This window comes from Chelonoidis abingdonii, chromosome 2 (genome assembly GCF_003597395.2).
Source record: "Chelonoidis abingdonii isolate Lonesome George chromosome 2, CheloAbing_2.0, whole genome shotgun sequence".
Taxonomy (NCBI): domain Eukaryota; kingdom Metazoa; phylum Chordata; order Testudines; family Testudinidae; genus Chelonoidis; species Chelonoidis abingdonii.
The window spans coordinates 120395780-120421605 of NC_133770.1; the positions used below are offsets into that span (position 1 = coordinate 120395780).

The 25826-nt window shown below is 46.4% G+C and overlaps 1 protein-coding gene and 1 long non-coding RNA gene across 3 annotated transcripts in view; one reads left to right on the forward strand and one right to left on the reverse strand.

Moving 5' to 3' along the window:
* LOC142046342 (uncharacterized) overlaps nucleotides 1-25826 on the reverse strand; it is a 934987-nt gene that overhangs the window by 407703 nt on the left and 501458 nt on the right. The gene's annotated exons all lie outside the window — the stretch shown is intronic.
* Nucleotides 24840-25826, forward strand: part of TGFBR1 (transforming growth factor beta receptor 1) — a 99929-nt gene continuing 98942 nt past the window's right edge. Inside the window, exon 1 of one of the 2 annotated variants that reach the window (XM_032787132.2) lies at nucleotides 24840-25047. In XM_032787132.2, the coding sequence (XP_032643023.1) occupies nucleotides 24966-25047 (82 nt within the window). In that variant the 5' untranslated portion in view covers nucleotides 24840-24965. The remainder of the gene's footprint in view (nucleotides 25048-25826) is intronic. The other variant, XR_012655260.1, reaches the window with a different exon arrangement.

Below are 25826 nucleotides of genomic sequence, written 5' to 3' on the forward strand. Positions count from 1 at the left end.
AGAGGCTTTAGGGGCTGCAGGGCCCTGGGCTAAGGCGGCCCCGGGGTCCTGGCCTGCAGCTCTAAAGCCCCTTTTGGAATGCGGCCCTGGGAGCATGGGCTGGAGGACTCAGGAGCAGCAGGGGCAGCCACGCAGCCAGTAGCTGGAGAGAAGTGGCACTTTCCCCTTCAAAGTGTCACTTCTCTCCAGCTGGCTTTGAAGGGGAAAGTGTTGCTTCTTTCCGGCCACCGGCTGCATGGCTGCCCCTGCTCCTCCACGGGCTGGAGGACTCAGCACCACATTTCAAAAGGAGCTTTAGAGCTGCAGGCCAGGACCCCGGGACCCCCTTAGCCCAGGGCCCTGCAGCCCCTAAAGGCCCTGCATTCTGGGTGGCCCTGTCTGGCCAGGGTGTGGGGCAGCTTTCCCATTCAGTTGCTCCCTCCTCTGGCTGCCACCCTTTTTCTTTTCTCTGGCGGTGCTCCTCCTGCTGCACCACCCTTTTGCTCCGGCGGCGCTCCTCTCTCCCCCCACAATGAATTGTCTTGCGCACCCGCTGGGGTGCGCGCACCCCACTTTGGAGACCACTGATCTATGGGATGGTAGATCAGCTTGTGGTTGAGAATGAATTCACTCCTCTTCACTCAGAGTTGTTTCTGTATCTGTTCATGCCTCTGATTATAAGGAAGTCTATTGTTGACAGCGTGTCAGTGTACACCATCTCACTAACATTCTTGCAGTGTGGTGTATGAAAGGTGGACTGAGGGAAATCATGTTTCAGATGATATTTCAGTCTGTCACCTCTGTAATACAAGTATCAGAGGGGTAGCCGTGTTATTCTGGATGTGTAAAAAGCAACAAAGAGGCCTGTGGCACCTTAAAGACTAACAGATGTATTGGAGCATGAGCTTTCGTGGGCTTATGCTCCAGTACACCTGTTAGTCTTTAAAGTGCCACAGGACTCTTTGTTGCTTTCTCTACTACAAAAATATTCAGGATTTCTAAAAACAGGCTTCTCTACAGTAACGTTGATTGTAGCTGTAAGGCGTGAGTCTTGGGAAAATGCTGTGATATGTAAATTTCCGTTTGTCTCTACCATAAGTGCGTCCAAATGATTATGAAAATGTCAGCCTATACAGAGCGTGTGATGATGGTAAACCAAGTGCCAGCTCTGTCCAAGGCCGTAGGTATTAGCTAATAACTGACAAACTTATACATGGAACCAAACCAGCTCACCGGTATTTTAGTTTTATTCATAATAGGTATTAGTCTTATAAGAACGTACTTATTGTTCAGACTCTATGAAATGCTTGTAAGCTGCTGCATGCATTAATCTCACTTGTAACGTGTGTACTCCACGCTATAAAGAAATATGTAAGTTTTGCTTTATAACTTTGAAAATGTTTGCTTTGAACTTGTGAATTCAGGCTCTGGAATTGTCCCATCCCCCATTAAGAAGGGCTAGTGAGATTAAATGGGCCATTAAGGAACATCAAGATACAAAGGATTAGGGAATGGCGCTATCACACCTTGGCAATGCTATGTGCAAAGGAGCTCATCTCCTGAACTGAAAGGCTAAATGTAAAAGATAAAAAGGGGGCCACAAGAAAATGTATCATCCCTTAGCTGTTTGAACTCTTGTGGTGCTAGAGACTAAACTAAGGCAGAGATCCCCAGGGGTTATCCCTGGGTCCACCCTGAAAGACATTTTGAATTGACATATTACTATATCTCTGTCATCTTTAGGACCCATAGACGGGGAAGGGATAGCTCAATGGTTTGAGAATTAGCTTGCTAAACCCAGAGTTATAAACTCAATCCCTGAGGTGGCTTCTTAGGGATCTAAGGCAAAAATCAGTACTTGATCCTCTTAGTGAAGGCAGTGGGCTGAACTCAATGACCTTTTAGGGTCCCTTCCAGTTCCATGAGATAGGTATATCGCCACATATCATAAATAACTCATTTGTGTTTTTATGCTTGCTTGCTTTAACCTGTGAGACAGGGCAAGGACAGATGAATATAGAAGAGTAGTGAGAAATGGGTATGTTAGCCCCAGGCTAAACAAATCTCTGTTACCATGGTAACCAAATGGCAGTTGCTCCAGATTAATCAAGACACTTGGAGTCAATTAAGATCCTTCTAGAAAGCAGTGGAGACAGCTAGGTTGATTGAGACACCTGAAGTCAATCAAGGGCTGGCTGGAAACAGTTAAAAGCTCCCAGTTAGTGGCATGTGTCAGGTGCAGTAGGAAGAAGTCATCCTGCTGGAGAAATTGGGCAGTACAAACCCTCTCAGGCAACAAGGAAGGAGGCCCTGAGGTAGAGGTGAATTAGATGAGGAGGAAATGGGGGTGGGGCTGCTGTGCGGAAGTGTCCCAGGAAATTGTACTCATCCTGCTTCAAAAAGTCAGATACCAAGAGCTGCTACTATTAGAGTCCATGGGCTGGAGCCTGGAGTAGAGGGTGGGCCTGGGCTTCCCTCATCCTGATTAATCACAGAGACTGTGTGAGGGAGGGTTGCCTCTTTCTACCTCCCTTGCTGGCTTATGATGAAAATGGCTCAGTTGGCTGTGACCCTTGCCTGTAGAGAGAGAAGGGCTACATGGAGGGTAACAGTGAGCCTCTGAGGCTAGCATAATCCACTTGGAAGTACAGGACCCACTAAGACCAGGTTGGAGCTTTGTCACACCTGTAACTAACTCTCATTTCTTTTTTTCCTAGTTAATAAACCTTTAGTTAGTTTATTACAGAATTGACTACGGGTGTTAGCGGGGCCTATTCCTTCATTCTCTCACTTCCTTGGTCCTTCTTGCATGAAGAGAGAGCAACAATACCCGAAGTTCAAAGGTACAAACAATTCAGTGTTTACTGGGGTGAACTTCCAACAAGCATGATTCCAGTTTCCTTCCTCAGTTTCCCCCTTCTCATCTCTGATTACACAGAGCCTTGCCTGTGTCCCTGTTCCCATTCCCGCCTTAGCGAAACATGATTCCAATTCCCCTCCCCTGTTCCCATTTCCCCCCTTACTTCCTGATTGACTGCAGACTGTATAGTAAAACTTGAGTTCTGCTTAGCTATACCTTAACCAATCATTTTACTGAAATGTAACTAACCAATCCTAACATTGTAACATGATTATTTAACCAATTATATCCCACCACCTTAACTGGTTTACACCCAACAAAATTAATTATACAGCAGACTGCAAAAAACCCTGAACCAGACAGAGACTGTACAAACAATAAGGAAGTGGAGGCCACAGTGATGGAACAATACAGAAATGAGGATTTCACATCCCAGCTATTGATAAGTGAGTTCTTGCCAGATAGGATGCTATCAAACTAAGTTTCCTTTTACATCTTCTAAGCTCTTCCCTTTCTGTGGAGGTGATAGGAATATCAGGACAGGATTGTATTCCTAATAGCACCTTATTTCAATGTGACTAGTTTGGAATGTAAGGATGTGACTATACACTTCACAGCTTTATGGCTGCCCCTGCTGCTTAGCCTAAGAACAGGGCCTCAGACTGTCACAGTAAGAAAAGGCCCTGACACAGACTGGCAGTGATTTTGATTGTTTCTTTTATACCTCTATAACTAGCTTAGCAATTAGAATACACCTAAAATCTTAGTACAGGCCTTTGCAGACAGGCCTGAATATCTATATCCTAACAACAGGCAGAGTCTTTGGTGTAAGATTTAAGATACAAATTGATCTGGGGTAAGTGACTGGTCTCCTGGGGCTGGGAGCAATTTGACTTTTGTGATTTTTTGGTGTAAGTGACCACTTATCACTAAGGATATGTCTAAACTGGCAGAGTTACAGCACGACAGTTATAGCACTGCTCAGAGAGCACTGAAGGGAAATGGCTGTTGTGTTCACACTGTCAGCTGTCTGCGCAGTAGCATGTTCACATTTGCGGCACTTGCAGTAGTATTCAGAGCAGTGCACTCTGGGAAGCTATCCCACAGAGCATCTCTTCCTCTTCTGCCACTAAGAGTTGTGGAAGGCAGAGTGGGTAGTGGGGCATCCTGGGTCCTGTCCCAAAGACCCTTGATGCATTGTTTCACTTTCCAGCAATCTCTATGCTTCTGTCCACATTTGGCATCATCTTTCAATGGTTTGTGTACTATGAACTCTGCTCTGCCTCTTCTTTCTGCAGGAATGGATCCCGCACTGTTGACCAATCTGCTGCTCACGCTCACTAACATGTCATGAGTGGCAGTGGAGTTATTCCTTAAACTACAAAGGCAGCAGCAGTTTGATATTGATCTCACCATGTGTTGTATCTACGACACGAGATTACTTGTGGCATTCATGGAGATGCTGACCACGGTGGAAGGCTGCTTTTGGGCTCAGGAAACAAGCACTTAGTGGTGGGATCACATAGTGATGCATGTCTGGGATGATGAGCTGTGGCTGCAAAACTTTTGGATGAGGAAAGCCACATTCATGGGACTGTGTGATGAGCTTGCCTCAGCTCTGCAGCACTAGGACACAAAAATGAGAGCTGCCCTGCCATTGGAGAAGCACGTGGCGATTGCACTGTGGAAGCTGGCTACTTCAGACTGCTACCGATTGGTTGCTAATCAGTTTGGAGTGGTAAAGTCAACTGTTGAACTCGTGTTGACAGAAATGTGCAGGGCCATTAATCGCATCCTGCTCTGAAAGACCATGACTCTGGGCAATGTGCATGACATTGTGGATGGCTTTGCACAAATGGGCTTCCCTAACTGTGGAGGGGCAATAAATGGCACGCATATTCCAATTCTGGCACCAGACCACCTAGCCACTGAGTACATTAATCAGAAGGGGTATTTCTCAATGGTTCTCCTGGCACTTGTGGATCACCATGGGCGTTTCACAGACACTAATGCAGGCTGGTCTGGAAAAGTGCCTGATGCACACATCTTTCAGAACACTGGCTTGTTCAGGAAGCTACAAGCAGGGACTTTTCCCAGATCTGAAAATCACCACAGAGAAAGTTGAAATGCTCATTGTGATCCTGGGAGACCCTACCTACCCCTTAATGCCATGGCTCATGAAGCAAGCAAGGATCAGTTCAACAACAGGCTGAGCAAGTGCAGAATGACTGGAGTGTGCTTTTGGCCATTTAAAGGCCCACTGGTGCTGCCTATATGGGAAGCTGGACCTGGTCGATGACAATATTCCTATGCTTATAGCCATGTGCTGTATGCTCCATAATATTTGTGAAGGGAAGAGTGAAAACTTCACTCAGCGGTGGACCACCTGAGGCTCAGAGCCTGGAGGCTGAATTTGAATAGCCAGAGATCAGGGCTATTAGATGGGTGCAGAGCACAGGAGCCATAAGAGTCAGGGGTTGCCTTTGAAGGTTGAAGCGACTAATTATTTTCATTAGAATTATTCAAGGGTTGGACCTCTGAAGCTACCAATCAGGGGGCTCAAGATAGTGCCAGGTGTGGCGTGGTTTTCCAACGTGGGCGCTGGACTGAGCCCAGACAGTGGTGGTTTCTAATAGACAGCTCCCTGGATGATAGGGGAGAAAACCACAACAACCGAGCTCCTGTTAATCAGTCAATCCTGTGACTTCTAGGTTTTCTTGTAAAGGAATTTCGGGCCAGGTTCTCAGTGAAGAGATTTCCCTGCTGGAGGGGATAGAAGCAAGAGATTGTAGGGGTGGGGAAGGGAGTGAGGTCTGCCAGGCAGGCAGGGATCTATTGCCCCACAGAGATTGTGTGCATGCCTGGGACACACTAGGACAAATAGGCCAGGTGCCAACCCAAATCACCTCCACACTATGATCCTGCTGCCTAGGTTGGTTGTTAGCCTTCTTGGCAACAAGGGCACACTGGCCAATAGCATTTTAGGCTGTATAAGTAGGGGCATTGCCAGCAGATCAAGGGATGTGATCATTCCCTTCTATTCAGCATTGGTGAGGTCTCATCAGGAGGACTGTGTCCAGTTTTGGGCCCCACACTACAAGAAGGATGTGGAGAAATTGGAAAGAGTCCAGCAGAAGGCAACAAACATGATTAGGGGGCTGGAGCACATGACTTATGAGGAGAGGCTGAGGGAACTGGGATTGTTTAGTCTGCAGAAGAGACGAATGGTGCGGGGAGATTGTAACCCCTCGGTCCTTTTCTCCATAACTGCTGCCTAGCCATTCAGTCCCTAGTCTGTGAATGGGATTCTTCCGTCCTAAGTGCAGGACTCTGCACTTGTCCTTGTTGAACCTTATCAGATTTCTTTTGGCCCAATTCTCTAATCTGTCTAGGTATCTCTGTATCCTATCCCTACCCTCCAGAGTATCTACCACTCCTCCCAGTTTAGTGTCAGCTGCAAACTTGCTGAGAGTGCAGTCCACGCCATCCTCCAGATCATTAATGAAGATATTTAACAAAACCAGCCACAGAACCGACCCTTGGGGCACTCCGCTTGATACAGGTTGCCAGCTAGCCATGGAGCCATTGATCACTACCCGTTGAGCCAGATGATCTAGCCAGCTTTCTATCCACCTTTTATAGTCCATTCATCCAGCCCATACTTCTTTAACTTGCTGGGGAAAAAAATTGTTTCTAGGAGTGCAGTGCTTGTAATGCTAGGAGGTGATTGTGATTGGTGCAGATGATGCATTATGAAGGTTTAAGAAAATTGCCTGTTGCTCTGCAGGGCTCTATTTGCTTTCAATTAATGGAATAAAGATTGCTTTCAAACCAAAACAAATATCTTATTAAAAAAACTGGAGGAGAGAGACAAATAGCAAAACACATCAGCACTGAGGGGGAAGGGAAGGTCCCAGGAGGAGGTGGGGTCCTGGGATGGTTAAAGATTTGTGTATGTCCAGGTATCATATCCAACCTTCTCCTTTGGAGTACGTTGCAGTGGGTACTGTACTTCAGCTGGGCTAAACCATAGAGGGATGGGTTTTGAGTGCAGTAGGTACTGGGAGTCAGCATTGCTGGACTGTGATGGGGGAGGAGTGGAATGCTGTGGGTACAGACTGGAGCCAGGAGGTTGATAAGAGTGTGTTGGCAGTGTCTGAAGGGTGCATGGGAAAGAGTTTTGTGACAACAGTTGCAGGGGAGGGTTGGTGTGGAGCTGCTCAGTTTGCAGTGCTAGTAGCACCTGGAGTGTGTGTGACTGGTGCTCCATAATGTTTAAGAGCTGCTCCATGGTTTCGTTCTGGCGCACCACGTTCTCCTTTGGGTCTCTCTTCTCGCTGTCCTGCCACTCCTTCAATTCTTGTTTTTCGGCCGCAGACAGCATCATGACATCATCCAGAAAGTCCTCTTTTGTTCTTTGTGGCAGCCGTTCAGCCAGCGATAACAAAGAGGGAAGCTGGGCTCTCAAGGTCATCTCTGTGAAGCCAAAATGCAACATTTTACAGAAGCAGTATTGTTTGCAACACAGAGCCCACTGAATCAGTGGTCTAAAACACAGCCACTATTCACATACCTGTCACTAACTGGCTGACCCCAGGCAAGCACACATGAGCCACAAGCTCCCCAAAATGGTGAGTAATCACAGGGTTAGGGGAAATCAGTTTTCCAGGACCATACTGTACACTGGGCATGTGGCTCTTGGGGAGAGCCAGCACTGGAGTGGGTGGCCGTATAACCATTACTGTCCCCACATTTTCCACAGGCTCCGTTCATTATGGAAGACATACTGTCACTGTGGGTGAGCAGGGAATCAAGGGAGGGTCTTCTCCAAGACTGCAGCTTCTGCTCTGGCCCCTATGCGGCTCGCCTGTGTCCCAGTAATGGTCCGTTCCCCCTGACCTCCCATGATGGCAGAGTGGCACGGGAAAATTACCCTTAATTGGGCAAGAAACAGAGCAGCTCTGCCAAAGAAACTGCAGCAGTGGATTGCTCAATATCTCCATGAGAGATTTTGGAGATCTGAGGCAGATTCCTGTGAAGTGAGGGAGTCAATCTACACCCTGTTCTGCTGCTCAGACTAGTCATGTGGTGGTATGTGCATCATACAGACACAAGCCTGCTTTCTGCAACCCTCCTGCCCCCAACAGCTCCCCTCAGCGATTCCCAAAATCAAAGTCACTTATGAGGGGCCTCCTCTCCTGTTTGCACTTCAACACCTGTGACTGGCTAGCCTCCTCCAGGGTAGAGAAGAGCTCCTGGCTGCATGCATCTTTAACCTCCGAGTCATCCTCTGCCTCTGGTTCCCCCTCCCCCTCCATATTCTTGCCAAGATTTCTTCCTTCTGGCTTGGTCCACTCTTGACTGGCATGTGAGCCATCAAAGTATCCACAGTGGCCTTCACAGTGGAGGTGAGGTCACTGCCAAGTTTCTCATCCAGCTCTTTATAGAACCAGCACCTTATGCGCGCAGCACCAGAGCTGCAGTTTGCCTCTTGTGCCTTGTGGTAGGCGTTTCGCAGCTTCTTCACTTTGACCCTGCACTGTGCACTGCAGTGTGTGACACTCATGGCCCCTTTCTATCATGCATCATGAAATCTGTCCACAAGTATCATAATTCCTATGGTTGGAGCACAGCTGGGACTGGACAGCCTCCTCTCCCCAAATGCTGATGAGGTCCAGCAGCTCATCCATTGCTCCAAGTGGGGGATCCCCTGATGTGTGGAGCAGGTGTGGGCACCTGGAAAGATGCTCTGGGACCACTGCACATGGCACCAAGCAAACAGGAAGGGGACTTTTAAAATTCCAATGGAATTTAAGGGCTGAGGCTTACAGTTGGTCACCTGAGGGCAAGGCAGTAAAGTTCAAACCAATGACCAGAGAGTCAAGAACAGGTATTGTGGGACACCTTATGGAGGCCAATCGCAATGCTGTAATCGACCACAGTGTCTACACTGGCACCGTGGCACTGTATCCCCCCCATGCAGAAAGCTCTACACCTCTCATCAGAGTGGTTTTTTTAGTATTGCAACTGCACAGTTTCTGTGCACTAAGTGGCTTGGCAGTGTGTACACCTCGGGAGTTACAATGCAGAAAGCTGCTTTACTGCACAGAAACTTGCCAGTGTGGACAAAGCTTAAGTCCGAGTTAGCTGAATGGCAAGATAGACTGGAGAGCCTAAGCCTTACTGGAACTGTTTGTGACTCCATGGTAAGACTGGTTTCAGAGTAGTAGATGTGTTAGTCTGTATCAGCAAAAACAACGAGAAGCCCTTCTGGCACCTTAGAGACTAACAAATTTATTTGGGCATAAGATTTTGTGGGTTAAAACCCACTTCATCAGATGGTAAGGCAACTCCCATCTTTTCATATGCTGTGTATTTATGCCTTTCTACTGTATTTTCCGCTCCATGCATCTGATGAAGTGGGTTTTAGCCCATGAAAGCTTATGCCCAAATAAATTTGTTAGTTTCCAAGGTGCCATAAGGACTCGTCATTGTTTTGTTTTGTAGTAAGACTGGTTACAGTGATCCAGGAGTTCACATTTATTACTGGGTTAGTGAAATCTAATTTATAAAACATAGAAGCCAATTCCATGGGTGCTCCCCCTGGAGCACCCATGGGAGAAAAAAAATAAAAGGTGCTTATCACCCATCAACAGACAAGCTCCTCTCATGCCCCCCTACTCCCACCCACTTGCAGCCCCTACTGATCAACTCCTCCCCCACTCTCAAGAGGCTCCAACTTCAACAGTGCAGGAGATGCTGGGAGGGAGAGGGTGGAATGGGGACAGAGTCTGCTCAGGGGAGGGGGCGTTGGGGGAAGGGGTGGAGTGGGGTGGGGGTGAATCAGGGACAGGAAGAGGTGGGGTGAGGGTTGGGGGAAAGGGTGGGGCCTGGTGCTGCACGGGGGTTGAGCACCCCTGGGGAAAACTAGAAGCCAGCAGCTGTGATAGAACATACCACTAGTTTGAGACATCTGTCCTGTTTTTGGCAGTCTGCTCTGAGGTAGGCACTCAGTCATGAGCCATACCAGGCAGCATGATCCTCAAGATCCTTATTTTATTTTTTTTTAACACGCTCAATTAAAATCTGGATCAGTCTTGTTATCCGCAAAACGTCCTGGTCTACGATGAGCCTCTGTTGGATGATAGTGGTTCAGAAAATCTTGTAGGGTTTCCTGTACATCTGCTCAGTGCAAATAGGCTTATCCTTATCTGCTGACTTTGTCAAAAATCTTGTGTAGTCTGTGTAACGTTTTATGGTGCCAGACTTCAACTGTCACATAATCTCGTCCTTGTATGTGAATGGCAATGCTTTGATCTTCTTTCAACCAGCATCTCTTTTTAATTTTCCTGCACAGGCAACCTTAATTCTGGTATTTCCTAATTCCTGAATGCTTGACTTTGCAAACTTAATGTTTTCAATGTAGTTTTTGTATTTATAACTTAGTTAAAATATTTTTATCTACAGTGCTCCTTATACATCTACAAACTTTTTAGATCTTATCTACTCCCATTTTACAATAACCTGCTCCAAAATATTCAAAGGCATTTCTCCTCAGGAAGGCAAACAAATCAGTTTGGGTGTTTCTATTTCAAGCCATTTTGGAGAGCTGAGGAATTAAAAAATAAAAACATTACAGCTACATTTCCAAATACCATGACTTCAAAGCTCTTAGTCTGATCTTTACCAAAGTTCCCAGGAAAGAAAAAAACTACACTGGCATGAGGTGCAGTAGTTAACATAGCAGGAAGATCAATTTCTTATTTAGGGGAAGTAAGAGGAGAATTGAAAGTTTGACTTTTAATGAGTTAGCTTCAACTTTTGATATGGAATGGCTACCATCACTCTATAATATTAAATAAAATTGCCCCTAGAATGGAACCTGAGGACACCCAATTGTTAACTTTTGCCATAAAGAAAATTTACCATTTATTCCTACTCTTTGTTTTTGGTCTCATAATCGCTTCTAATCCATGACAAAACTCATGCCAAGACTACTAGAGTTTCTCAATCAAATGAAAGCTATACAAATGGAATAGGTATACTATATCATGCACTTGCACTTTATCTCCTTGTTTGTGAAGGAGTTTCCCCTACATTTTAAAATCTTTTGTCAAATCTGGTTTTAAATGTCCCAGACGATGGCATTTCCAACATTTCCTTTGGGAGGCTCAGCCCTGTACTGTCAAAATTGTTTTTTTTTTTATACTCAGTTAAAATTTTTCATTTCTTGATTTCATCCTATTACTTCTCAACAGGCATCAGCAACCTCTGGCATGTGGCTCGCTAGGGTAAGCACCCTAGCGGGCAGTTTGTTTATCTGCTGCGTTGGCAGGTTTGGCCGATCGCAGCTCCCACTGGCTACAGTTTGCCGTCCCATGGCCAATGGGGGCAGCAGGAAGCGCCATGGGCCAAGGGATGCACTGGCTGCGGCTTCCCGCTACCCCCACTGGCCTGGGACGGCGAACCATGGCCAGTGGGAGCCTCGACCGGCTGAACCTGCTGACGGCAGCAGATGAGCAAACTGACCCGGCCCGCCAGCGTGCTTACCCATGCGAACCGCTTGCCAGAGGTTGCCGACTCCTGTTCTAAACCCTCTCTACATGACTTAAGTGGCCCATTTTCAGTAATGGCTCCCACTGAACTAGCACTGAAAGCAGTTTATTCACTAGTATGGATGTGATGAAAACATTTTCAGCACTGTTGGGCGAAGAACACTTGACACTTGTTTCCACTGATGTTGGACTTGGTTCCAAACTTTCATGGACACATTTCTATTGGTTTTAGGTTATATAACGATCTTGTTTTAGCAACATTTAAGACTAGAACGAGGTTTAAGTTGACAGTGTCCCTAACGTCATGGATTAATTGTTGCACTTCAGTATGGAACAGGAAATGCTTACGGCATCAGCAGCAGCGGGAGACTTGAACATCCTTTCAGACTTTATTGGAAAAGGAAATAACAACCAAATTATAAATATCAACATTTCCTGAAGTTTGTGATTCATGAGAAGTTTTACATAAAACATGGGTGTCACTTTTTTTTAGTATTTTTATTATTGAATGTTATCTACTGTTTAAGTCCCAATGTTTCATGATTTGTCATGATAAAGATTTATTACAGTAAACCAGTACCCATGACTTTAGGATCTGTAATCTTTCCAGCACCACCTTCACCCAGTGCCTCCTGAACTCAGTAGCCATGGAGTGATATGGCTTCCAAGAAAGCCATTGATTTTTGACCTGGGTATCAAAACTTATCAAGTCACTTAGCAATAAAGTCATGATGCAACTGCACCTAGAATATTACATTCAACTTTAGCCACCATGGCCAAGATACTCAAAGATATGTAGGTGCTAAACTCCAATTGATTTCCCAAGAGATGATTAAATGAAGGAAAATATGGTAAAAGTACATAAATAGCTAAAGGGTATTAACACCAAAGAAGGAAAGGGATTGTCTGTTGTGATACACAAAATAAAACTAAGGTTTCATCTACACAAGCAAAAGGACAAGTTTCTGACAACAGCTGTCAGCAATGGGTCCTGCTTAACTGATTTGAAAATGGTTTGGCAAAATATTTTCAGCATCATGGCAGAAAATATTGAGATTATTTTTGGTGTTGTTTGCAGCTCACATCATATGCATTTCCTTTTATTCTACAGCCAAGGAGCTAGAGCTGCTGAGAAAAGTTAAAAGGATAATTGTCAAGTCGTATTTGCCCCAAATTTAGTTGCAACTTAGATGGTGCAGAACTGGGAACCTGAAAGTAAATCTAACTACAAACGAAAGTGAAGCTGTCTTCTAAGATTTTCATTGCCCAAGCTCTGAGAAATGAAAAAAGAAAACAAGAATCATAAATAGGCACAAGAACAGGAGATTTTAAAATTCTTTCAGTTTTAATAATCTAAGCCCCTAATCCTACACTGAGCTGTGTTATCAGACACTAGATTCTTGTAGAGCCCGACTGAAACCTTAGTGCCACTCATTTACATGACCATACAGTTGTTTCCCTACTTGGGTAGTCAACACAATTTGAACCCAGGAACTTCAGAGGTACAGCACTGATGGTGTCTACTTGAGCTGAATAAGCAACTTGCAGGGAAAGTAGGCTGTTAATCTTTGTGTAGGAACAGAGAGATTATTTTACCTCTGTTTGGCACTGGTGCAACTGCTGCTGGAATAGTGTGTCCAGTTGTGGTGTCTACATTTCAAGAAAGATAATCATAAATTGATGAGAGTTCAGAGAAGACCATGAGAATAATTAAAGGATTAGAAAGCATGCCTTATAGTGATAGACTGAAATTGCTCAATCTATTGTGACAGACCCAGACCAGTGGGGTACAGGAGTCTGGTAGAGAGCAAATATACTGCTCACTGGATCAGTAGTTTTCTGTTTCCTGAGTGACCAGAGCAGGGGCTGCACTAGAGTAATCAGGACCCTGCTAGAACCAATTAAGGCAGACAGGCTGATTAGAACACCTGCAGCCAATCAAGTCAGGCTAATCATGGCACCTGGGTTAAAAAAGGAGCTCACTCCAGTTGGGGATGGGCTCAGAGGAGAGGAAGTGTGTGTAAGGAGCTGAGAGTGAGAGGTTGTGCTGCTAGAGGACTAAGGAGTACAAGCATTATCAGAACCAGGAGGAAGGTCCTGTGGTGAGGATAAAGAAGGTGTTTGGAAGAGGCCATGGGGAAGTAGCTCAAGGAGTTGTAGCTGTCATGTAGCTGTTACAGGAGGCACTGTAGATACCTGTAATCCACAGGGCCCTGGGCTGGAGCCTGGAGTAGAGGGCAGGCCCAGGTTCCCCCCAAACCTCCCAACTCCTGATCAGACACAGGAGGAGTTGACCCAGACTGTGGGGAAGATCACTGAGGTGAGCAAATTTGCCAATAAGTGCAGGACCCACCAAGACAGAGGAGGAACTTTGTCACACTTTATTTTAATAGAAGATTAAGGATCAACTTGATTACAGTTTACAAGTAACTACATGAAGAACCAATATTTGAAAATGGACTCTTGAATCTAGCAGAGAAAGGTGTAACACCTAGACAAATTCAGACTGGAAATAAGACTTACATTTTTAACAGTGAGGGAAATTAACCAGTAGAAAAATTTATTAAGTGTTGTGGTGCATTCTCTGTTACTGGTAATTTTGAAATTAATGGTGGATGTTCTTCTAAAAGAAATGCTCCAGGTGTCTCCTTTCTGGCCTTTGAATCTAAGTGGACAAGCCACTAAAGGTCACATACCACATGCTTTCTCATGGGATTACAAAACTATTTGTGAGACAGCAGTGGGATGTTGAGTATCTAGATTCTTAGGTGCTGGTTGCTGGCTCTGGGAGCTGGTCTTGTGGGGACAGCAGTAGTTATAGAGATTATAACCAAGCACACAGGTTTGCTTGAAAAGCAGTGTGGGTGAGAGTTGAGTCTATCATATTAGATTCCTGTATTCTATTCCCAGCAGTGATTGAAATGACCTTGTCCAACCTTTGAGTCACTTGTAACTTAGTTGCTTAGTTATTTGTAAAAAAAAAAGGAGCAATGATAGCTGCCTGCCTCCTAGAGTAAGGATTTGAAGCCCTGGTTAGTAATCAAAGTTGTGAATTGTACAGAAATAGTAAATGCACTCAGTAAAACAGGGTGAGAGCAGAGCCTTTTATTTCTTAGCTCCCACCCTCAAACACCTTTCTCTGTGTCAGAGTATTCTTTGGGGAAAGGAGCTCTTTCAGATACATGCATGAGATTTTACCTGATCTGTATGTATAGGAGGTGGCCTACCCCTTTCAAGGCTACAGGCTTGGAGCCAACTAGTACTGTCCAATGAGCCTTGCCAGTCACACCTGGCATAGGGTGCATGGTTTAATTAGTAGAACCAGCTGGATAAGGAGGAGATGATTGTCATATAAAGAGCAGCAGGATCACATAAAGAAGTTGTTACTCAGGGAGGGAGATGACTAGAGAAGTAGGGATACAAGACCATAGAAAGGGACTCTGAGGTTTTGGGAAAGGGCTTTAAGCAGGGAAGGCTGGATGAACTTTGGGAATGATTTTGTTTGTTGTAATGAAGTCTAGCCCCAAGGTTGAATTCCTGATGATGAATATCATTGGATGAGTCCCTGACTGTTCACAAGATATTATATTTTAAAGTAATCACTGGTTTTTGGCACCATACAGAAATATAGGCTATGACACTTTCAACATTCAAAACATCCTGGTTCAGACAAATCCTGTTCCATTTTGATCTTAATCTGAGCTGTTGAGACCTGAATATATTGTGTGCAAAGTGACTCAGTAATGAGCAATGCCTGCTGAAGGATGTTTGTACACTAAGGAAAATAGGACTCAGCCCTTTGTTGCAGTGATACTGGAGAAATGCTAGGTAGGAACAATTTCACTCTAGCCTCACAATACTCTGGTCCTTATAGTAAGAATGCAAGTCAGACATCTTGTATGTATGTACTACAATAGCTGTTCATCATTTTGAAGATCCTTTCTTTAATTCACTTATTTTCTAGGGCCATGACTTAAAAAAAATTCCAAATGCTTATGGTAAAATTATATAAAACATGTATAAATATACCTTTTTACAGAAGAACAAAGACAGTCCCCAACAGAGACCCTGGCCCTCCACCATAACAGCGAATAAATTTGGGATCCATCTATTGGAAGCAACTTCTAGATTTGATACACCACCTCACAAATATTCTATCACTAACTTGCCTCTGCAAGCTTAAATCTCATTCATTTGCTTACCTCCTTGTTAGCTCCAGCACTGTAGGACCTTTTAATTACTGTAGTAAATAACAGAAAATAGATTTGTTAGACAGTCAGGACTGAAGTCCTATAGGGCTTTATAGACTAAAGCAGTATCTTGAATTACACCCAGAACCAAACAAATAGGAAACTAGTGTTGTTGAAATACTGGAGCAATATGTTCTCCTTGATAAATTACATGAAACAGGTAAGCAGCCTCACTCTGAACCAGCTGTAGCTTCTGAAGAGTCTTCAAGAAATGCACCAGGTAGAACACATTGTAGCAATCTAATCTAAAAATGACAATAGCATGAATTACTGTTATGAAATTTAGGGATAAAGGCACTCTTTGCTACTGGAGAAAAAAATCTGTATACCCCCTCAATTTATGTACTTGAGGAAAAGGTAGGGTACCCTAAAAATTGGTGCAGAACAAACTACCCCTACCTTAATTTTAATATCCTTCCCCTTACCAATTCACTTCACCCCATTTTCTCCAAAAAGTGCCTTAATCAGCTTGCTCTCATCTAAATTTCATTTGTGACTAGGTATTGGGTAAACACGGGCATCTTGCTGTTTGGGTTGGATGAAAATGAGAAACCACCCTGAGTATCAACAACACCTAAACTCAGATTAACTTGCACTCGCCTACAGAGGTATCATGTACACACAAAATGGAAAGGATGACAAAACAGACCCTTTCAGAAACCCACACAAGAAATCTATCATGAGCAATTGCCCAGAGACAGCCTGTGATCTCTGAAAGCACAGAACCACTGAAGAGCAATACTGCCAAACCTAGCTAGGGTTTGCAGACAAGTTAACAAAACCTTATGGACAGCAGTAATAAAGGTGATTGACATGTAAAAATTTCAGAAAAGGATTTTGGCCCAGATTCTCAAAGGTATTTAGGCACCAACATCCTACTGTGCTGAGATCAGTGGGAATTTAAATATGTTTAAGGATCTGGGCCTTCCTAGGGTTGGCTGGGAGAGAGTTAATGTTCTTTCTGTGGGTAGAAGAATGAGCACAGCTTCATGTTGTCTTGAGTGCAGGCACTGCAAGGTAGCAGGGCTAAGACACCTGTGGTGAATTAGATATTTTTGCCAATAAGAGGGAAGTGTTTCCCCTCTTCCACCAAGTTATATGATTAGTTAGCTGTCATTAGGAGGCAGTGCTAATGGTAGATGACTGCATCCTTCTTCCCTCCAGTACAGATATATATAACTGTACAAAATGTTGTTGTTAAAGTCCTTTTGAAACCAGGCTGAAAGATGCTTTTAAAAAACAAGGCTGTTTATTCATATTTTTCTTTTAACAATATACAGGGTCAATTGCTTATCTTGATACAGAGAGCATTTTTATGTCTTTTCTTTCTTTTTATATAAAGCTTTTCTTTTTAAAACCTGTTGGATTTTCTTTTCTAAGTGAGGCTCTAGGGGATAGAAAGGAAAAAGAAGGAGGGGGGAACGGTAAATTCGCCTCGCTGTTTTGTAATTCAAGGAGTTTAAGTATCAGTATCTCCAGGATAACCCCACGAAGGGAGCCTGGGGAGGAAGTAAAGAGAAGACAAGGGGAGGGGGGTTATTTCCCTTTGTGGTAAGACTCGGGGCATCTGAGTCTTGGGATCCCCCAGGGAAGGTTTTGGGGAGACCAGAGTGAGCCAAACACTGGAAATTTTTGGCTGGTGGCAGCGCTGTCAGATCCAAGCTGGTAATTAAGCTTGGAGGTTTCATGCAGGCACCCATATTTTGGACTCTAAGGTTCAGAATTAGGAATTATGCTTATGATAAGAGGTTTTAGTTGGGAGATGAAGGTAACGGCTAGTGGCGTTCTGTTATTTTCTATGTTGGGCCTGTCCTGTAGTAGGTGACTTCTGGGTACTACTCTGGCTCTGTCAATCTGTTTTTTCACTTCAGCAGGTAGGTATTGTAGTTCTAAGAACACTTGATAGAGATTTTGTAGGTGTTTGTCTCTGTCTGAGGGACTGGAGCAAATGCGGTTGTATCTTAGAGCTTGGCTGAAGACAGTGGATCGTGTGGTGTGTCCTGGATGGAAGCTGGAAGCATGTAGGTAAGTACAGTGGTGAGTAGGTTTCTGGTATAGGGTGTTGTTTATGTACCCATCTCTTATCAGCACAGTAGTGTCAAGGAAATGGATCGCTTGTGTGGGTTGGTCTAGGCTGAGGTTGATGGTGAGATGGAAATTGTTGAAATCATGGTGGAATTCCTCAAGGGCTTCTTTTCCATGGGTCCAGATGAAGATGTCATCAATATAGCACAAGTAGAAGAGGGTTATTAGGGGATGAGAGCTAAGGAAGCATTGTTCTAAGTCAGCCATAAAAATGTTGGCATACTATGGGCCATGTGGGTACCCACAGCAGTGCAGCTGACTTGAAGGTATATATTGTCCCCAAATGTGAAATAGGAAATAGGGTGAGGACAAAGTCGCAAAGTTCAGCCACTAGGTTTGGCATATAACTAGTTCACAAAACTGGGGAGGGGGTTGTTGGGGAAATTCAGGTGGGGTGTAGGGAAATCACTGACTACCAGGCAGCCTGAATGGTCTTTCTTATCTTTTCCCCACTGCTTCTTCACATTGATTCTTTCCACAACTTGTTGGAATTTTAAAGTCATGTGAACTTCCCTACTATACTCTTTTCCTGAGTGAATTTCTTCAACCAGAACTGAATCTTTTACATGGAACTGAAGTCACAAATTCTTTCTTTTCTATCTGCTGATAAGAGGTACCCAATGTCAAAAACTAGGGAGAAGCCAAATTAGTGGTAAGTAAAATTCAATGGTAATGAATTAAAAATTACCAAGGATCTACCCTGTTAACTTGTGAATGAGTAAAAATAGAGATGCTTCTTCTAGAAGCCAGTAGAAATTTACCACAAGATAGTACTGGAGTCTCTGATTACATGGTGTCTCTGAAACAACTGGCACTGAATCTTGGAAAAGGACTTTCCTCTTTCTATTAGAATCATTTCAGGAGCCCCATAGCAAGATATTGGCATAAATGGCTGACAAATTTTCTTTTATAACATATCTTGTTTTTGCCATTTTGCTTCATTAATCAAGTTATACGTTCAATTATTTTTTTTAGGTTGAGACTTACATTTCTGATTCCTATTTGGACCAAATGCAAACCACTGACCTTGCTTCCAAAAAACTTGTAAGTTTTCTCTCTCTCCTCGGGTTTTAATTGCACTAGCAGATGATGAAACCAATCACATCATCCTGTAACTAGCATTAGTTTATTTATACTAAACTTGTTTAGAATTAGGATAATAGGTGCTGGAACTAGGGGTGCTTCTGCACCCCTAGCTTGAAGTGATTTCTGTCATATACAGGAATTACAGTTTAGTTCAATGGCTCTTCGTACCCCACTATACAAATTTTTCCAGCACCTCTGATTAGTATGCTCTCGAAGTGATTACAGTTCTAATATTATTGATTCCTATATAGCATCCTTAATACACAGTATCACATCACATTATTCAGAGTCAAGTATAAGCTAAAGAAAGGAGAAAAGACTGAAAGATTAAATTTAAAGAGGAAGTAGCTTAGAGGGAACTTTTTCCCTGAAGATGCTACAGCACAATATTTATTACTCCAGGTGAAGAAGTTCTATGTAACATTCTGAAGGTGAGAAGTTTATGCATTCTGAAAGTTTTCATTTGATTTAGCTTTTAGAAATTGCATAAATGTATTGAATATCTCAATGCCATGTTGTTTTGGCAAAAACAAAATTCAAGTAGATGTGCATCATTCTGTAAGATACAATCAACCACTTAATTTTGAATCAGTCCTAAATGAGAAGTGATTGAAAGAACACATCTAATATCAGGACTGTCAGCTGTATGAGTGTTCTCCATAGACTAAAGGTTTACAGGCCATCCTATATGTCTGTGGAAAAGACTTCTTAATCTATAAAGAACTGCTGTGCTTGGCTGTCTTTCCTCACATCCTTGCCTTCTGAGGAAAGGCAAACAATCAGAACTGCTGTATAGTAACTCCCCACTTAATGTCCTCTCGCTTAACGTTTGTTTCAATCTTACGTCCCTGCTCAATTACAGAACATGCTCCATTTAAAGTTGTGCAATGCTTCACTATAATATTGTTGGGCTGCCTGCTTTGTCCACAGCTGGCAGCCCCCCATCAGCTCCCCTATGCCCCCCAACAGCGCCTTCCGCCTGCTGGCAGACCCTGCAGATCAGCACCTTCCCCATCCTCCCCCCACATCCTGCCCGCGGCAATCAGCTGGCTTGCAGCACTCAGGAAGGAGGGGGGAGGAGAGAGGACTTGGCGTGCAGGCTTCCCCCTCCCTCCCCTGCCTCCTGAACACTGCAAACCAACTGATTGCCACGGGCAGGAACCTGAGCACCGGTCCTCGCTACTCCCCCCTCCCGCCTGCCCCCTGAATGTGGCAAGCCAGCTGATTGCCATGGACAGGAGGGAGTGAGGAGGAGCAAGGACACAGTGTGCCAAGTAAAGGGGGAGGAGGAAGGGGGGGAAGAAGAGGCAGGTTAAGGGTGGGGGCTTGCGGGAAGGGGGGGCCGTGGGCAGACCGAGGGTTGACCCCCCCACCCCTGGTGTTTGCAGAGTAGGGGAAGCTGCCGCTGCTGCTATGCAACCTGCTTCTCCTAGCCTACAGCACTTTCAGCCTCCTTGCCTGCCTCATTGTCTCTAGTGCCAGTAGGCTGTGCCTGTGTGGGGTAAGGCGGGGGCACCTCCCAACTATAGTACTGTACTGTATGGCAAAAAAAAATTTCCCTGGAACCTACCCCTCCCCCCATTTACATTGATTCTTATGGGGAAATTGGAGTCACTTAACATCATTTCACTTAAAATTGCATTTTTCAAGAACATAACTACAGCATTAAGTGAGGAGTTACTGTACATGGCTAGGAGCATTTTTCTCCCTCACAAGTATGACTCCCCTCCCCTGCCTACCCACAGATGGGTCAGTCATATGCGGGCTGTGAAGGGTTACCCAGCTAGACCTGAAGCTCCTTCTCTCTGGTTTTAATGCTGCCGCTCTCCCAGAGCTGTAGTGAAGACTCCTTCCTACTCCTGAGGGAGATAAGACTCCCAGCTTCTTTCCCTAGTTACCAAAAGGGGAATGAGGGAGTAGAGCAGTTGAGGGAAAAAATGGAAGCCCGGAATCTTAAGGGGTGTGTTTAGGAGGGACATAATTTGTTTGGGTTCTGGGGGGGGGGAAGCAAGTTAATTCATTGTGAGGAGAGAGAGAGAGAGAGAGAGAGTGTGTGTGTGTGGGGGGGCACCTTACAGACTAACAGACGTTTTGGAGCATGAGCTTTCGTGGGTGAATACCCACTTTGTCGTGTGTGTGTGTGTGTGTGTGTATTAACTAGAAATTGGAGAACTGGGTGGTGCTCCTTTCCCTTGGTGTGGGTCCCAAGTAGTATGGGAAGAGCCCACTAGGCTCAGGGCCCTTGCACCATCAACCAATCACTCTTACTCCTTGTTTAGATTGGGGATTTGCCCCAGTTACAGCTATTGGTGTAGCTGCATTGCTGCAACCCTTGGTGTAGATAAGCAAAGCCACTACTTACACGAGTGGTGGTGTGAAGGAATTGAAGTACTGGATTAATGGGTAAATTTGATAAGAGGAATAGAAATGAGAAAATTTATGCCACAGTAATGTGGAAGGGTAAAACCTGTTGAGTGCTGGAATAGTGGTGGATGGAAGATAATGGAGGAAAAAAAGGGAGTTTGAGTGCTGCAGTAGCCATAGAGTGGAGAAGGATAGGGTATTGTTGTGACAAAATCCTGAAACTATTGTTCTAAACCTTGCAGCGAGAACAAACTGTAATGTTGCGGTGTCCATTTTGCAAAAACATGTTACTTTAATAGAGGGTCAACCGATTCCTTATATATGTCTAATATTTGGACAACTGAATGTATTTTGTACTATCAAATTTGATCATTATGTACAGTTCTTGTTCGAATGTAATGGGCTTATTATAATTTATGTCGGATTGTAAAGATGTTTGCTAACTTTTCTCTTTACTGATATTAAGAGTACAAATAATTGTGCTCAGCAAAAAAAAAATAATTCAATTTGGATGTTTATATCCTATAGTGATGGTTGCTACGAAAGAAGGGGAAGGGGAAAGAAGGAATGAATAAATAATTGTTAAATTAGTCATGATTTTGTGCAGAGTGTATGCTTCCTACTAGTAGAGAGCTTGTAATAAAAGGTAGAATGCTGAAACAGCTATTTGAACAAGTCATCTAGTTCAGCGTTTTTCAAAGTTAGGGTCATGACTCCGTACTGAATTGTGGCATGTCAGGCACTGGGTTGCTCCGGTCAGCACCACCGACCGGGATGTTAAAAGTCCTGTTGGCAGTGCTGCCCAGCTAAGGCAGACCAGTACCTACCTGTTCCGACACCGTGCCGAGCCCTGGAAGTGGCCAGCAGAGGGTCTGGCGTCTAGGCAGGGGGGCCACGGGGCTCCGCACTCCCATTGACCAGGAACTGGCCAATGGGAACTGGGGGGGGTGATGGTACCTGTGGGCAAGAGTTGTGCAGAGCCACTTTTGCACCTCCACCTAGGACCTGCTGCTGGCTGCTTCTGGGCTGCAATGTGGTCCATGGTTGCAGGACCGGCAGGAAGCCTGCCTCTGCACCTGAGCTGCACCACTGACCGAGAGCTGCCGGAGGTAAGTCCGCACCCCAACCCTGTGCCCAAACCCTATGCCCCAGCCCTGAGCCCCCCCCAAAACCTGGAACCCCTTCCTGCACCAAACCCCTCATCCCCAGCCCCACTCCAGTACCTGCACCCCCCAGCCCAGAGCCCTGACCCTCTCCTGCACCCCAGCCCAGAGCCCCCTCCCTGAACCCTTCATTTCTGGCCCCACACCACAGCCCTCACCTCTACCCCAGCCCTTCCCACACCCCAAACCCCTCATCCCCAGCTACGTTGGGTTGCGAGCATCAACAATTTTCTACAAACTGTGGGTTGGGACCCCAAAGTGGGTCATGACCCCTTTCTGATGGGGTCACTAGGGCTGGCATTAGACTTGCTGGGGCCCAGGGCTGAAGCCTGAGTCCTCTGCCCAGGGCCAAAGCTGAAGTCTGAGCCCCACCGCCCAGGACCAAAGCCCAAGCGCTTCGGCCCTGGGTGGTGGGACTCAGGTTACAGGTTCCTACTTGGGGTTGAAAGCCTTGGGCTTTGGCTTTAGCCCTCCTGCCCGGGGTGGTAGGCTCAGGCTTTGGCCCTCCAGCTTAGGGCTGTGGGACTTGAATGGGCTCAGGCTTTGGTTCCCCCCTCACACTGGGGTCACGTAGTAACTTTTGTTGTCAGAAGCGGGTCACAGTACAATGAAGTTTGAGAACCACTGGTCTAGTGTGAGCAAAAACAGCCACACGGAAATAATATTTGAGCTGCTGCGTCCTTGCTAGTGGCGCTGTTCTCTTGTATATGGTGCTAAGACTTATGGAGCATATACCACAGTTCTTTGTGTTGCAGTAAGTTAAATAAATGTATGAATTCTTCCCCAGTGATTTGTGGGAGAACTTGCCTGCCCTTTCTGGGTGAACTCGAGGCAGGGGTGGAGTTTGGGAAAGGAAACGGAGGACTAGCGGCATCGGAGTGGCACTAGAGCCTGCATCTATTTTGTATTAGCAGCTGACATGTTGCCCTCACTGGAGCGTCAGCGTATACCACAGATGGTTAGCCAACTTGAGTTAAAAGCAGCATTACACTCAGATCTAAGTTCCCTCTAAGCTGCTTGGCCATGCAGCTGCCTATTAAGCGTTATGCAGGCATTCAGGGCTGCAGTGGGGAAAGAGGCCTTTCCACAGGCCCTGGACCTGCTGTGGCCAGGGGAGAGGTGCCTTTTCCCCCCCAGCCAAGGTGCTGCTGCAGGGAGAGAGAACTAGGGGGAGTCCTCTCTTCCCCACTGTAGCCCAGAGGAGCCCCAGTGCACCCCAAGCCCCTCATCTGCAGGCTCACCCCAGAACCTGCACCCCCAACTGGAGCCCTCACCCCCCTGTACCCTAATCCTGTGCACATAGCAAAATTCATTCCACATACGGGTGTGAAAAATTAGAGGGAACACTGATAAATTAAGGGGTTTTGTGTGTGCATGAATGAAACTTTAGGCCATGTCTATATGGACAGCACTGCAATGGCACAGCTATACTGCATCTGGTGAAGATGCTCTATGCCAGCGGGAGAGAGCTCTCACATCAACATAAAAAAATCACCTCCACGAGCATCAGAAGCTGTTGGCAGGAGAGGCTCTTCTGCCAACATAGCACTGTGCACAAGAGCATCTATGTTGGTGTGATTTAGGTCCCGGGGGGAGGAGGGGTGTTGTTCACACACATTATGCTGACATAGGCTGTAGTGTAGACATAGCCTTAGGTAGTGACAATACTCAGTTTAAGGTTGTAATGGAGATAAGCTCTTTGATGTTGCAGCATTTTCAAGACAAATTTAAGAGTGCCTGAGAGCTGGTCACTGTTTTTTTTTCTTTTTTTGTTCAGTGGTGGAAGTGAATTTGGTGGGTCCTAATTGTAACCTTATCTGGTGACTTCCATACTTTAAGATTTGCAAAAGAATACTCAGTGATATATGCATGGCTGCAAGGACTTATGAATTTCCTTGCTTTCTGTAAATCTGATCTGCTATGATGCTGGGCTCCTCCTGCGTTAGGGGAAAAGTCTCTGGGTGCTGTCCTGGCTAGCGAGTTCTCGAGCACCGCTGAAAGCTTTACTTGCTGGGTGTGCACAATCTCTCCCCCGTCGCTCTTCTGCGTGTTCCCAAGGCAGCCTCCAGTCCTGTTCCATCTCTGTCGCCTCCTCACCTAGCTCCAGCGGCCCCGCTGCACTGGCCAATACTAGGCCCCGCTGTGGCTCCCTCGCCTCACGCTGAAGGCGGAGCGAGCTCCCCGCCTCAGCCGCCTGCCTCGGTCTGTGTGAGCAGGAGGGAGCGACAGGGCAGAGGTGGCTCTATCGCATCCACACTCCGCCCCAACCCCCACGCGTGCCCTACGGACGGGCCCACAGCGCAGGGACAGGCTGGCTGGACCCTTGTCCGCGCGCCCCCGCCCAAAAGAGGATGGGGGAAGACACTCCCTTCTGTCACTCATCCCGCTTCGTGCTCCTGGCCCCGCCCACTTGGCCTCGCGCCGAGCCGGTTGTATTCTCCAGACTCTTGTTGTTGTTCGGAATGTCTGCAGCTGCCTGGAAGGCGGGGCTAGGGGCGGGGGCGGCCAATCAGGAGGCGCCTGTGTGTCAGTTACATTATATAGTGGCCGCAAGGGCGAGTGAGCCTGAGAAGCTGCGGCGGGGACGACGCGGGGCTGAACCTCGGCGCGAGCGGGCGGCGCCATGGAGCTAACGGCCCCTCCGCGGCCCTGGGCCTTCCTCGCGCTGGCGGCCGCGATGCTGCTGCCGCTGCCGGGGGCGGCGGGTGAGTAACGGGCCGGGGAGGCGGCTCTTTTCAACAACATGGCGCAGGGGCCGCCGGGCGGAGCCCGGAGCTCATGTGCCTTTGTTGGCCCAGCCCGGCGGCTCTGGGTCCGCGCAGAGTGAAAGCCAGGAGCCGCTGATGCCGCTGAGAAGTGGCCGGGCCGGGCCGATCCTATGGCGGGGGTCCGGGGGGTGCGCAGCGGCTCCTCTCTCTGCTGTCCGGGAGCGGGGTGAGAAGGGCACCGAGCCCACTTCCGGCGGCTGCACCGCAGTCTGGGAACCCGCTGTCTGCGCCCCTGGCCCCGGGGCAGCGCCGCGAGCGCCTCACGTCGCGCTCTGCATCCGGTCCTGACCCACCGCCGCAGGAAGGAGCCGGCAGCCCCCGGCGTCTCCGCTCCCGGCCGATGGGATCTGTGAGCCCGGGGGTGCCGGACCCAGTTCGGTTGTGACCGCGCTGGCAACATGCGCTCTCGTTCCCTGCTAGCGATCGGGTTTGGGTGGCCGGCGCAGACCCTTTGGCCCTGATATAAAGACTTGGGTCAGTTGGATAAAATGTCTTTCCTGAAAACTTCCGCCTCCTGTCCGAGGTGTCCCCTTTTTGTAACCGAAACGGGGAACTCCGTTACGTGCTGCAGGGTTATTGTTACAATGTAACTGTTTCAGTGTGATTTACAAATGTGGGGAGGGGCGTTAGCATCAGTTGTGGCACTACATGTTGCATGTTCCAGCTAGGTAAAGTAAAAACACTTTTTCTTGAGTCTCCTGAAGTAAGGAGTCACT